Source organism: Oxyura jamaicensis, chromosome 3, assembly GCF_011077185.1.
Source record: "Oxyura jamaicensis isolate SHBP4307 breed ruddy duck chromosome 3, BPBGC_Ojam_1.0, whole genome shotgun sequence".
Taxonomy (NCBI): domain Eukaryota; kingdom Metazoa; phylum Chordata; class Aves; order Anseriformes; family Anatidae; genus Oxyura; species Oxyura jamaicensis.
In genome coordinates this window covers 97,181,451-97,196,394 of record NC_048895.1, presented here as the reverse complement: position 1 = coordinate 97,196,394, position 14,944 = coordinate 97,181,451, and the positions used below count along the sequence as shown (strand labels likewise).

The 14,944-nt window shown below is 38.0% G+C and overlaps 1 protein-coding gene across 16 annotated transcripts in view; it reads left to right on the top strand.

Moving 5' to 3' along the window:
* The window catches only part of DLGAP2 (DLG associated protein 2), a 325,073-nt gene that overhangs the window by 233,689 nt on the left and 76,440 nt on the right, over positions 1–14,944 (top strand). For all 16 annotated transcript variants that reach the window (XM_035323317.1, XM_035323321.1, XM_035323318.1 and 13 more), the window contains one exon: positions 14,230–14,441. In XM_035323317.1, coding sequence (XP_035179208.1) covers positions 14,230–14,441 — 212 coding nt within the window. The remainder of the gene's footprint in view (positions 1–14,229; positions 14,442–14,944) is intronic.

The following is a 14,944-nucleotide window of genomic DNA, read 5'->3' as shown; positions in this document are numbered from 1 at the left end:
ATCAAGGGTATTAAAGAGAAGTTTACATTTTGCTGTCTTTTTTATTACCATCCCATACTCATACTTCTACACAGAGAACTCTGGGTCCTCTATATCTCTGCTGGGTGTCTTGCTTTCCTTTTCATCATGTTTCCTTCTTTCGTCTTCCCCCATCTTTACACCTCATTTTTTCTTTGTAAACCATTTTTTACTTTTCATGAGCCTCATCCTTACTTCCAGCCTGTATCAGCATCCTCAAGTGAATGTGAAACACTGAGTTCACAAACTATCGCTAAGCTTTAGGTTAAGCCCAATGGAGGGCCTAGGGAACAGAAAAGCCCCTTTTTCAGAATTCTTTGGTGACTTTGAGATAACTGAATTGAATTAGCAAGTTTCATCAGCTGGTAGGTTGAAGCAGCTTAAAATCTAGGAGATGTGAATTTTAATTTTTGCTTCTCCACTAACTTCTTCCAGCTTTAACCCTTTTTACAAATTGGATAGTAATCATTTCCCAATTCACAGAGATGCTATAAAGGCAATCTGTCAAGACTTAATTGCTCACTTACTACAGTAAAGAATCCAAACCTGTGTCCAAAGCAGTAATACCAGGAATTATGTATCAGGAATATTCTCATTACAAAATTTTTAAGTAAAGCAAGTTCTGCAGAATCTGAATATGCCATTCAGAACACAGATATCCTTCAGACTGAGTGGCTGACTTACTCACTAGCCCAAGGTCAGCAAACGAATGAAGGGACCCCATTCTGTCAATGTCATAACTGCATGCATTGTTTTGAAACTTCTACTTTGAGGGATGCTGCACTGTCACAATGTCATCATTAAGACCCAAGACATAAGACCCATTATTAGCTCTGCCATAAACTTTTTCTCTGACCCAGGAAATGTAATCTGTTAATCGCCACACATTTCAATTACTCTGTCTGCAAAACTGAGGAAAGATATTTAACTTTTCTTACGGCAGTGAAGTAAGCATCAGTAAATAATGGTTGAATGAAAATAGTCACTAGGTTCAGAAACTAAGAATGGCAGAGAAACATCTCAGGATCCCTAGCCAGGAGAGTTTACTGCCTAGCTCCAGAATATCTGGAAATGAAAATATTCAAGGGATTATGGAGGTGATTGTGTAGCAGCAGATTTCCCTGAGGAGCACAAGTGAACAGATTAACATAAAACCCTTGGGCCTTTGTAGGATCTCTGTGTTTATAGAATTAAAACATACAAAAACCATTTCCCCTTAGTCATGTCAGCTATATATTTTTAATTTCTTTTCAAAGCAAAACAGTGACATTGTAGTCCTTCAAAGATCTTATATATGAATACATACATATAGTAATAGTTTTTTATGCTTATATATTAACAGCGATTATTATATATATAGTTCTTACTCTGCTATGTATGTATATGAAGATTCACTGGATGTGACTCACTTTTCTACCCAGTAGTCTTCTTGTTATTATGTCTTTCAACACTATAAAATATTGCTACTTCTCTTTTCCACTGGAGAGTTTAGGAAGAGTCCCAAACTGTAATTGCATGGCAGTGACATAGGCCAGTACTTGAAACTGTGTTCTCTCTGCTTCTGAGCTTCCATTTTGTCTTCCGTAGTAATTACTGAGCTGCATTTTCCTTAAAACTTTTGAAGAGTGAACAAGGTAAATTTCTTTCTAAGAAGTAAATCTCTACCGGATTCACAGTTGATGAAAGCAGGAGATGAAGAAAGAGGTTTTGAAAGCATCTGTGCATTATATGTCCAAGTTATGTCCTAGACTGGAAAGCAGGTATTTTTTTAATCTGTCCAAGCCTGGTCTCTGGCTTTTTTCTTAGGGTTTCTCACATCCCTGCTCCTCCACAGCCCTCATAGCTGGGGGAACCCCTTGCTCAGGCAGTGTGCTGGTGCAAGTTAGAGGTGTTTCAGCCAGATGGCCATACCACCCTCCACACCACCCTGGTCATTTGCCTCATTTCAGCAGAGCTGATCACCAAGTCCTACAGTGGCCAGTTTTGTAGTACTAAGTTGGTAGACATAAATCTGTATGAAAGTAGTAATTATTTTTCTGATCTAAAGCTCAGTACCAGACCAGATTTGCATCATTCCTTCTGCAGTGGAGATGGTAGGAGCTTGCAGAGTGAAGGGAGAGGGGCTGAGTGGAAAGCCCTTTTGTGCTACAGCTAGTTAAATCAGTTTAGCTGCAATGTGAACCCAGACCAGTTGGCTAGCAAGCCAGTCAGTTCAAGAGCAGAGAGTAGCCATTTTGTAACTGTACACTGATAGCATTTATTAAATTCTTGTGAATGATTAGCAAGTTTTTACCTGTGGGCCTTCAATTTCTGTTTTGAATGTAGACAAATGCATTTGTGAGCACCAAACATTTCACTCCACAGGCAGAATAGCCCATGGAGATCACACATGCATTATAAGCATACTTTTTAAAAACTGTAGCTACAGTGACTGCTACTGCTTTCCATAACGTTTTGATTTTAATATAAAATATGTAACACAAAAGATAAATGAGTTTTGAGATCTGTTTTATCTTCATTGGTTGTTTTGGCTGGTTAAGTTCAACAGATATGCACTACAATGACTGATTAATTTTACCTTGACATGAGTATTAGTGAGGATCAAAGATTTTCAACAGGGAAAAAAAAAATGGATACGAACTAGATAGCTGTACAAAACTTATGAATACAAGAGTGTCGCTTACAGTTTCCAGGGCTGAAAAACCCGTGAATGCTAGTTAAGGAAAACTAATTCCTACAATAACACCAAAAGACAGGCAAGAGCATAGCAGTCACCATCACTGAAGTTTTGGAGCACAGTGCTATGTGTCCCTGATTAATATTCCTCCCTCAGCCATTCAACAGCCTGTGAAGCAGCAAGCAATCAAGGTAAACATACCACAAGGTACAGTGAATGAGTCAGCACTGAAAAAGAAAATAGCATGTTGTTCTAAAAATGGCTTCAGCCCACTCCTGTCTTCCTAGTGCATTTAAGTACTAGCGTCATCCGTTTACAGCACTGGCACTGCAAAGCATGTGGGTAATAATGTCAGCTGCGTACTCTACAGAATGAAAGAAAAGCACAAGAGTTGGTCTCTTAAAAAAAGAAAAAGAAAAAAAAAAAAAGCAGCAGTTTCAACAAGGTTCTTTGCTGGTTTAAGTTGTGCCTACACGGAGAAAAGTTTTGAGGAAAAGCTAATGGAGTAATTGGCATTAAGCCCTCAGCTGCATTTTTCCAGGAACTCTTCTGGGGAGAGGACATAGTCCCATGAACTAGACCATTGCCCCAGAGAGGCATGCTGCTGCTCTGCACTCTCAGCCTGGTTTGCGAGGATGGATTTGAACCCAATGCACCTTTCTCAGCACTTCATCTTTGTGAAACTAGGTTGTATCTGTTAGCTTGACATAACACCCATATACAAACTACAGAAAAAGCATCCACTACTTTACCAGCCAGTGCTAGTAGAGTTTTGATACTAGTGTCCAAGCCACTTTCTCCCACACTACCTTCACGATGATTTCTGCCCAGCCTCCATTCCCAAATTAACTGGGTTGCCTCCACAGCAGGAAAAGCACAGATAGATTACAGGGTAGTCTGCATCCTAAATCAGCATGGCCCATGTGCTGAACTGCTTTCACGTCTGCAGCCCATTATAGTCCCACAAGGATGCCTCAGCTAGCCCTGTGCCCTCCAAAAACCCCAAAAAGAGCATGTGCCAGAGAGGGCTGTGTTGCCTGGACACTAAGGGCATGGAGGACACAGCTCCTGCCCTGTGGCAGTGTTTGTGTCCACCTGCAACACCTGGTGCAGCACCTGGGGCCATTTTGCACAGGTCACTAAGGGTCTTGTCTTCCCCTAGAGTGCACTGAGCTCATCTATTCATAGCTGCTCCCTCTACGCATCCTATCTCTGAAACATTGCACTTATGTTTTTAACAATATTAAATAAAAGATTTTTACATAAAGCTGATGCTTGCCTGGATTTACAGAACGCTGAAGGTTTTGTATTTCACACAGATTAGAATAATTCATAAGCACACCTTCCAAGGGAGAATAAATAAATAAAAGTTAAATCGATTAAAGTGTAAAGTTTTGACCAAACATTTGTCTCAGATTACTGGTTTCTTGAATGACTGTAGTAACCAGTGATATCAACAGTACATTTGCCTCCATATCCCTTTCTAGAAAACTCATATTGACTTAAATAAATTGCTGAAGCTTCTTTTTCCAAAGAGGAATAGAAAGATCTCAGAGTTCTTAAAGCAGCCAAAACAAGTCCCTATTACTGTAGAAACATCAAACCTAGGAGTAGAAAAGGGAGGCCATGACCTCAATGCCCTTTAATCAGGGGGAATTGTCCTCCTTTAAAATGTTAGTACTGTGTGTTGCCAAATTGTTTTTCAACATTAACCTCAGCAAACCTGAAGGCTGACCTTTGCAGTTGTTACTCAAAGGTGTCCTTGGGTCTGAAGAAATTTTCAGCTAGAAGTAACTTAATATTTTATACACCTGGGCCAGTCACATCTGTCAAATGAGACTGCCAGGATTGCAGGCTTGGGGCTGTAATGACCGCACACTCTCCTATGTAGCTGGAGTGCTGCCTTGGGCACACCTGGCTCCTTTCCTGAGCAACCAATGCTATTTTTCCTGCAAGAAGGTGACTGTAGAGTAATGGTGAAGTAGTCATTGTTCATTTGATTTTTATTTTTTTTTTCCCATCTTACAATGCTGTGCTGAAACGTTGTGTTTTTTAAGTAGTTTCATGTATGTTTAAATGGCTGAATGTCTATGTGGACAAGTTCCCTGGTACTTCTGGCAGGGGAACTGATCTTTTCAAACATGTACAGACAATTAAGCATTGCATGGTAGCTAGACAAGACAAAACTTCCCATTTCAGTCTGTAAGTTAAATAACTGGAGTCATTTGGAGCTTACTGTTCAAAACAATCATTTATTAAAGAAAAAAAAAAAAGGATAAAATGCAAATGTATATTTTGTATAATCTTTAATATTATTCTAAAGACATTTGAAGATTATTTTTTCACTATTCACCTTATAATCAATATTTTTAAAAAGTGGCTTCATTTCTTGCTTATATTAAAGAAGTCACTGTTCACTACAGGTCTTCTTTTAGGTCAGGCCTGGGGATGCTGGCTTTTAAGCTCTTCTTGCATGTCTAGCTTTACAGTTGGTGTACAATGTTGGAGTCCTCACTATATCTGCAGTCTCTGTGTTTTTGGAGGTGCTGTGTGTTTTAAGAATGGGGGGAGCACCTCTCCTTTCCTTCCTTTAAGGTAATTTTTGTCTCTCACTCCATACTTCAGTGACCATAAATGGTCTTTGGGGCCTTGACTGTGGGTTATGAAAAGGTAACAACTCTGAATTTCCCTTCATTGTTAAAAGCAGAGATGTTTCCAGAGGAACCTATAGTTGGTTTTGGCTGATACTTCACGCATTGTAGAGACTCTGCATTGAATAGACTGATGATGAGGCTTTATCTTCCAATTTCTGAATGTTGACAGGGAAAGGAAATGGCAGGAGGAGGATGAACCTCACACACTCTGAGAGCCTTGTCTCCCCAACTTCATCGGTCATAAAAACCAGGCTTATGTTACAAATGACTACAGGTCAATTGGATTTTTCTTGAGTGAATGTTTTTCAAGAAGAAATCGACTGTATTACTCATTAAAGCCCCAGAATTCTTCTTTCACATCAGTGCTTGTATAGCCAAGTCTATTGCATGGGTTTCCAAGTCAGCAGAAAATCAGGCCTGTTTTCCCAAAACCCATTAGCTGCAGTGGAAGTACTTTATGGCTGCATCTGAGGGCCCTTCCAGGACTTTGGTTTAAACAGTAGCTAAGAGGTAGCTTCCCAACAGGAAACTTCTGTTTTTCTCACTTCTTCTGCCTCGGATTAATAGTGAAGATACAACAGAAATCCCACAAATTAGGTTTTATCATATATGAAACTCTTCCACCCTATATACAGTTTCTTTTTTCCCCATGCACATCAACCCAGTTTGGACTTCACACAGTCCAGAAAAAGGGAAGATACAGAATTTCTCATGACAGAAGAAATGCCCTGCAGCTCTTCAGGGAAGGTTAGTTCCCACTTAGGTTTTCCTTAGCTCTGCTTAATGTCTAATTAAATTGCAGCAACAAAATAGAAGACCTTTTCCTTCCTCTTCCTGGAGCCTGTGATCTTTGAAGCACACCGAGAGCAATTAATACGTAACCAGCTCATAATTCTGCAGCACCATAGTTTTGTATATTACTTACTTGAAATACTGTATCATTCCTATACCCTCCCGAATATTCATGATCATGATTTTACTTTATTAATTGCCATAAACTCAACTTAGAGCTTTCTCTTTTTCTGTAATTTGTATTCACTGTGCTGTGCAGATAGCTGGGCACTCTGCAAATATAGTACAGTTAGCTCAGTCTGCTTCTCCCAAAAATATCCATCAGGAAAACTTATAGTTAGCTTTAGTTGCTGACACTATGGTCCCCTCGAACTTCTCTGGTGCCTTGCTAGCAGGTATATTCCTGGCTACCCTTCACCCGCAGTGAGTGAGGAGCTGCAATCCAGTTTCCTTCTTTAACACTTTGATGCTTGGTTTTGTTCGTTTTAGCAGGATTTGCATTGTAGCTCAGTTAATTCAATTCATAGAGAAAGATGTGAAGGAAACGGTAGCTATAAGCTGGCCCAACAAGGCAAAGAGATAGGAAAACAAACTCTGGGTGCATGACTATGGCAAATTAATTGGCATCAGTACTGTATTTTGTGGAAGCATGAGAATTTCCAAGTTTCAGTCTTTGGTGCTTCTGTGGCTTCTGCATTTTTAAAATACTCACTACCTTAGACTACCTCCATACTAGCAAACTGAATAGTGTAAGGAAAGGTTCCTTGGCACTGCAACCTGATCTTCTATGCTGTTGCATTGCTCAACCTGTCTCAGGCACTGTTTTGATCCAAGTCAGCCACTATTTCCTTAAACAGATCCTTGGTACAGTTCAGGACTTACTGCAGGTCAGGGACCATTCCTGGTAGTCACGCTTCTTTGGATGCAGATTACACAGTAGTGTGGCTGTGGGATGTTGCAGCCCTGTTGGCCTCCAGGCAACAAGTGAGTCTCCATTTACTAATGAACACACAACCCTCAAGTAATCATCATACCATTTTTACCATTCTCTCTTTCTCTAGTCCTGATGATTCTGCAGCACCACAGCAAGTTGTAGCAAATCACTGGTTCAGCTGAAAATGTATCTTTACTTATCTTTATTATTGTTAGGGTTATTTTCCAGCCAGCACTCTAAGTCACTACAGTTACTAGGGTTGCTAGAAAAGCTGAATATTGTTGAAGGAAAACCTGCCCTACTTATGTTGATGGCAGTATATTTTTAAAGCAGGGTAGGCTGACGATGAAGCAGCATCCTGAGACACTTACCAAAGGAAACATAGTTGACCAGAACCTAGGCTTCTTGGTTGAATCCTTACTGTTTTTGTATCTTGTATTGACAGGCTATATCTCATTTAAGCATGGGCCAAGCCCTCCCTTCAGTCAGATTTTATCTCATATCTATGCTATCAGTGAGCTCCAGGTTTAGCAGGGAAAAATCAATTATAGTGGGGACAAGCCCACCACTGACATCTGACTCCACCTTCCTTCACCATCTCAGCATGGTGGGGAGTCCAGTGGGTCCCAGAGAGGCCCAGCAACAGAGCATAGGTTTTGCAGGTGGTTGAACAGCAGGGCTCTTTTTGGGTAGTACAAGCACAGGTGGGCATTTGCCCCACATTCCTCCAGGCAATATAACATTGCCAGACAGTCCTCACAACACTGTTTACAGCTTTCAACCATCCTTGGATTACAGTTCACAGAGAAATAGTTAGGAAACATAGTGTTGGTTCGTTTTTTTAAGTTCATAGAAATAAGTATTATTTTAATGAAAACTGTTCTGTAGAAAATACAAAAGTGGTGATATAACAATCCTGAGTGCACTGGACTTAAGTCTTCTCATCACAAGTCATTTAGTGGAACTTTTCTTGGGACTACACATGAATAAATAAAATCAGCCAGTAAAGAATGCAAGTACTGCTTTGCCTATTTGAACAGCTTCCAGCTGGAGTATTGTGCTTGTGTTTTGTGATCTGCATGGGTATCCATCCATTCCCAGATTCCTCAGTTCATGCTGTTGTTTTCAACCCCTTGTAAAGCCTATGTTGTTTGGTATCTATGTGATATTCTTCCTCTTCATGTGGTACTGTGGTAATTCTTATCAAAGCCTGGAGAGAATTGCTGGCAAGACAAAGATGTCTCTTGCCTTCTCAGATTAGCTCTTGCCTTGATGTTGACTAAATTGTGGGGAATGCTGAAAGATCTTTCCATGCGTCTGAGTTGTCAAGGAGTTCAGGGAGTAGGGGGTGGCATGTGAAAATTAAAGCTAATTAAGAGGATTGGCATTGTTATTGGTGAGGAGGAGTCCCTGACATATTTTGTAGAGATTTTTGAATGGGTTCATTGTATAATTCATAGTTTGAACAATGAATCAGTACATTAAAAAAAGAAAAAAAAAAAAGAAAAAAGAAACCTAGGAAAACTAGATAAAATTATGCACAGAGAAAGGTGTTAATATGAAACAAGGCTTTATTTTTTAGACAGTGTGCTCTTCCATCCTGTAAAAAGCCAATAGGTTTTAACAACCACAGCCATTATGGAATGCCATTAATGTTATTAACTTCTTAAGAAAATTCTTGTACAATTTGTCAGCATTCCTTCTTCAGCAAAATTTTTGAAAACAAGGGAGATCCAGCTCCTAACTCCCATTACAAGGAAACTTTCTACCATGCTTAAACCATGTCTGCTTTGCAAGATCATCATCTATTTTCATCTGTTTACAGCTGTGCCCAGAGACTGTTCTAAAGCTACTCAAAGAAGACCTGATTTAAGAGAAAATCTCATACCTGTATTTCAGATTTAGTTCTTCTTTTTTTGGGTCACCTTCTTGACCAGACAAAGCATAAAAATATAACAACTATGTATCTATCATATAGTGTTTCAAATCTTATCCTTCTTATTATCATCTATAGTCTGATTTTATGCACAGACAGCTTCTGCTTCTGTGAAATTTATATTGCTAAAATAAGATTTATGTCAAAATGAATATTTTGGTGCATTTTACATCTGCATGCTAATTAAATTTCACAGGACTCCTCTGAGGAAGGTAATCCTCGTTTTAACCTTTTAGAATGAGAAATATGAAGAAGTGATAACTTCCTCAGCTGAAACCATATATTTACAAGTGTTTCATTTTAGATAATAAAATGATATGCCATATTGTAAGCAGATCAGCAGTTTAGTGGAGGATCACCTTTAAATCTCGTGGAGTTGGGAGCAAATGCCACCAAAGTGGGTAGAACAGAAGGAGATCTATTTTGAAATGTCAGTGGCAGTTGCTGGTTTGACTTCTTTAGCTAAATCCTAAATTGAAAACGTGAAAACAGAAAACTTGAATTAAAAATAGTCAAATTCCAGACAAATGAATAATTCATTGATTCTTCCAGTTTTGACATCAGTATTTTTTAGATACAAAATTGGGTATTCATACTGCTAACAGGAGTGCATGAATGGGAGCCTGGATTGCCTGTATCAGATTAGATATACGGAAAGACTTTCCTACCATAAGCATGGTCAAACACTGGACCAAGTTGCCTGCAGAAGTTTTGGAGTCTCCATCAGAGACATTCAAACCCCAGCTGGTCGTGGTCCTGGGTAACATGACGTATCTGACTCTGCCTTGAGCTGGAGGCTGGATTAGAGACCTCTGAGGTCTCTTCTAGTTTCAGCAATTCCATGATTACAAGTTTTTTCCAGACACTTGGTGAATTCAACCTTGTTTTCCACAGAAACATGCTTCTGCTTACATGTGCAGAATTTGTGCAATTTGAGAATCAGGAGACAGACCTACTGTGGAATTCCAATCAGTTGTCCAAAGCCAGACTTTCTTCTGCCCTCTTCTTCTGACAGGTCTAACATATGCAAAACCAACATGAAGGACTTCTGACAAAACACAAGGGTAGTGGCTTTTCTTTTATTAGAGGGAAATATGAGACATTGTAGTCTAGAATCTCACAGTTGAGAAATGAATTGAGTTTCTTCCTGAGCATGCATCAGTTCAAACCTACATCTTCCTGATTCTCCAAAGAGCATTCTGAGTAGAAGATTACAAGGCAGTCTGGAGTGAGCACTTCCTTCTTTGTTAAGATTCTCCATAGTTTTTATCTAAAGGCCCTTGCACATAAAATCCATGCGAGTGTTCAGCCCAGGGACTATAACTAAGCTCCCTTTTACTAGGCAAGAGCCTGGATCATGAGGCTGCAACAAACCATTTCCTGTATACAAGTCCTCTTCTAAGCAGCCCTCCCCAGGCAATATGTGAGCATTTCATGAAAAGGGGATGGTTTACAAAGAGAGGTGAAGAGCATGCCAGTTTAACTATCAGCCCTAAGTCTTCTACTTCCTAAGCACTCCAGCCATTATTATTTAAGGAAATAGTTTGGTTTCTTTTGGATGCTATTTTGAAGCAGCTAACCCTCCTAGATACCTTTTATGGCAAATTTAGGCTCCTAGCTAAGGTTCTGGAGTTCACTCCCAGGATCAGCTGCATAAAACATAGTGAGGGAAGTTTTAACTACCAGGTGCTGTAATATCACTGGCCCTAGGTAACTAACCAAAAATATCACAGTGAATCAGCAGCAGAACAATTAAGAAGCCCTACATTTCCTGAACCTTCTTGTGCTCCTCACAGCAACAGTGCATAAAATTTATGAAAGAGACTCATCATTTTCCACAGTAGTTATAACCACATCAGCAGCCAGTGACAAAATTAAATGAAAAGATCTAGACCTTGTCAGCTCGTTGTTCTTACAAAAAGAAATTCATATGTTAATATGCAGTCTAACTCCTCTGTGGATAAAAACTGCATATACAAGGATTCATGTTAACATCTAGAACAGGAGGAAGGCTTTTTAGACATTATAAATATCAGCACTCGTTGCTATATGCAAGTAGATAATTAGGGTAATTATTCCCAATTAGCAGCTGCAAACCTTGCAGATGGGAATTTCAGGGACTGGTAACTATTGTAAGGAAGTATTTCTGCAAGCTGTAAAGCACTTTTCATGTTTTGAAAAATACACATGTAATGACCCTCGCACTTGCTGTAAAACACTTTTGTTAACACTTCAATAAAAAGAAAAATCTTTCCCACACTATTATAACACTTTGGCTTTTCTTTAAAGCTATGCTGGGATCTGAAATGGCCTGGATTTTTCCAAGTATTAAACCCATCATTTAAAGTGAATGATGAACCAGTGCTGGCCAAACTGGGACTCAAATTTTGCTTCTGTTCTCAGACCATGAGGAAATATAATGTCAAGGGCCTTTTCATTGGCTTCTGAAGACAACAGAAGGACCTCAGATGTTTTCATAGGTTCTGTATGAAACCTGAAAGAACATGTTGTGAAACTTCCTTGCCAGGCTCCAGAACCATTTCCCCTGTGTTCACTGGGTCCTGCTCCTTTGAATGGTTCAAGGGTAAAAAGTATACATATTTTAATTGTAAATGTTTCTTTCTCAGTCATAAAGGCTTCTATGATAGTCAACAAGCTAGACAGTCAACTCTGGTTGGAAAAGAATTCTTGGTGCATTTGTGTGTACAGTGAGTACATCACAAGCACAAATGCAGCAGGGATTTTTCATTTCTTAGGCTTCTTCTGAATTCATTTAAGTTATGAATTCAGAAAGTTAAAGAAGTGTAATCAACAAAAACAGGCACATAATTGTAAGGTTTGTTCTCATAAAACTCTATCACAGTAAAGAAACTTATTTTTAAAATACTTTAACGTGAAAAATCAGTCATCACTATCTTTTAAAATAAGATTTCAATGTCAAACAGCAAATAATCTGTGTTTATTCATTTAAATCCAATCCTTATCTAGTTATTTGAACGTGGAATTTCAAACAAAAATGTTGAGAAACTAATAATTTTTGCAAGAGTAACTAAAAAGTTGCTGATTTGTCTTTTTAAACTCTCTATTTAAATATCTTTGAGCTAAAATGAAGGAGAAAATTTTCAAGCCAAAATAATTATTCTATAAAAGAGAGTATTAAGATTAAACAGAATAATTCAGCTTTAGTACATAAAATTGTACAGTAAAGCTCACTCATCTGAATGTCCATAAAAACTTTTTCAGCATTTGGATCTTGGTTTTAGCTATGTTGAGGTAATTATTTTATTACACTGAGGTAATAAAGAAGAATTGAAAATGAGAGCATGTTTGTATAATATCAATTAATTTTTCTTAATATAGTACTCTAATTCAGAATTTTACAGTTAACAGTATTGATGGTTGTGAACAACAAAGCTTAATAAAATATATTTATTTTCTATATTTTAGGAGTCTAGCTACTACAACAGTTATTACATGTAAATATCCCTTAGGTCTCCCAGAATCCCCAAAATCCATCCTGTGACATGAATTTCATATATATTGGACTTTAGAATAAAAATTAGGATGATGTATCATATTTACAGGGAAAATTTCTCATGTTTCCCTTCCAATCACCATCCAAAGCTGAATAATATTTAAGGTTTGTTTCTTTGAATGATCTAAACTGTATTTCATTTAAATACATACTCCATCTTGTTATTTCATGTAAGGATATAACTCATAATAGTTCTCTCTGATATTTCTCTCCAACAGTTTTCTGATCTGTGGGATCTGTTTCATCTCAACTAATCTGACAGTATCTTCAGTCCCTCTTCTCTGCCGAGCTTGTTTCTTTAATATCTCTATCTTTACTTGTTCACCCTCTTTAAAAAATTCATTTTTCCCTTTGAGTCCCTTTTTGGGACTCAAACCACCAGTTCTGTTCACGTGGTGTGTGGCTAATTCATGTATCTTGAAAGAGCAGTAAGGATGACAGGGAGATCATGTTAGTTCTTTAAATCTGATTTCCAGTCGTGCTGAAATCAATGGGAACATTTACTTCAGCTCCAGAGTGAACCGTCTCTGTAGGTCTCCAACTTATTTGACTTGAAAATCTTTATTTGGCATCCTGCTCCGCAGAAACTCCTAATATATGTTTAACTTGAAGATCTGATTTGTCGTATTGGTAAATAATGCCATTGTGCTGTGTAATATATATGAAGTCATTATGTTGATAAAGTATTTGATGCTGCCAAGTGCATCAGCCCTGGTCTACCAAAGTGTTCGGTTGCATCCTTCTTTTTAAACATGCGTCATTATAATGGATTTAAGTGAGTTGCTTGTATCGTTTAAGTTAAGTAAATGCTTAAAGTACTGTATTTTGGACCAGAGGAGTCAGCATCTTGAAAGATTAAACAAAAAGCAAAGACTATGCGATATTGACAGAGACAGACTTGCTGAGTTTATCCATAACTCTTTAAACAAGGCTAATTTCACTGGGGATTGGAAATTCTACTCCTGTTCAATTTGTTGCCCCTACAGACAGATATGCACCCACCAGATATGGATTATCTGACCACCAGGTTTACTATTCGAAAAACCACCTCAACTGTATGAAAGCAGCCTCAGCTTCAATGTATTAATAATTAACTTACTACATTCCTGATACGTCACCGTCTCTATGAAGTATTTCGCAGTTGCTAAATAAGAAAAAAGACAGATTGCCACATTTGCCTTTTTTTTTTTCCAGAAGTTTGCCCTAAATCAGAATCCTGACCATTTATGCAAAAATTATGGCTTAGCTTAAATTAAGTGCTTCATCCTGAAAATCTGACAAAGCCCCATATTAGGAGAGTGGCAAAATGCTATAAAGTGTTCAGCTTTCAATGAGTTTTATGTCTGAGACACATGATCAACCTAATGTTTATCAGATGAAAATCTGCATGCAAACTTTTAAGAGGTTATGATTTCCTGCATTTTAGAGCATGTGTACAAATAGCTCACAAATAATGACTTACTTGTCTCCTAGGTTCTAACATTTACAGATTGAACATATCCCATCCTGAAATTGGACTTAAGTCCCAAATTGCTTGTGGGCCTTAGAATTTCTTTCTAGGTGATTTATTTCTGAAGAATAAAAAATTCAGAACTTGTCAGTGTAAAATGAAAAAATTGAAATAAGTATTTAAATATATGAAAAAATGCACATTTTGCATGTGTGTTTGGTGATCTCTATTAGGTACCTCAGGATGAATGGGGAGGATATCCTGCCAGTGGGAAAGACGAAGAGATACCCTGCAGAAGAATGAGAAGTGGGAGCTATATTAAGGCCATGGGAGATGAAGAAAGTGGAGACTCTGATACTAGCCCCAAGACATCACCAAAATTAGCAGTTCGACCTGAGTCATTATTAAAATCCATTGGACAAAGACCACTGGGAGATCATCAAAAGTGAGTTTTATTATACCATGTTATAAACCTTTCTGAAAATTGCCATGACTTAGCAAGACTTTGTGTCTTATTGGGAGTGGTCAGTATACATGAGAGAATGTAGTAGGTAAAAAGCTATGTCTTACTTCATTTTAAATTAACTTCATTAGTGGTTTAATTCTCTTGATTAGTGGATGAAAAACTGCTGTCTTCCTCCATTTGTGTAACAAACATGCTACTTAAGAAAGAGTTTATTATGTCTACTGAAGGAAATATATCCATCTTTATATTAAATCTTTAGAATTCTGAATATTCTTTAGCAGGATTATTTTATTCTAATTCTTTGTTATTTTATGGATTTATCTGAAATAGAAAGTACACTATTCTATAATAGCTATAATAACAAACAGATAATTGTAGATATACTTGGCATATTATGATCAATTTATCCATACAGTGTTTTCTCTGTGTATCAGCTGTACAGTATCATATGCATTTGACAAATTGTGGGGGGGGTGATTCTT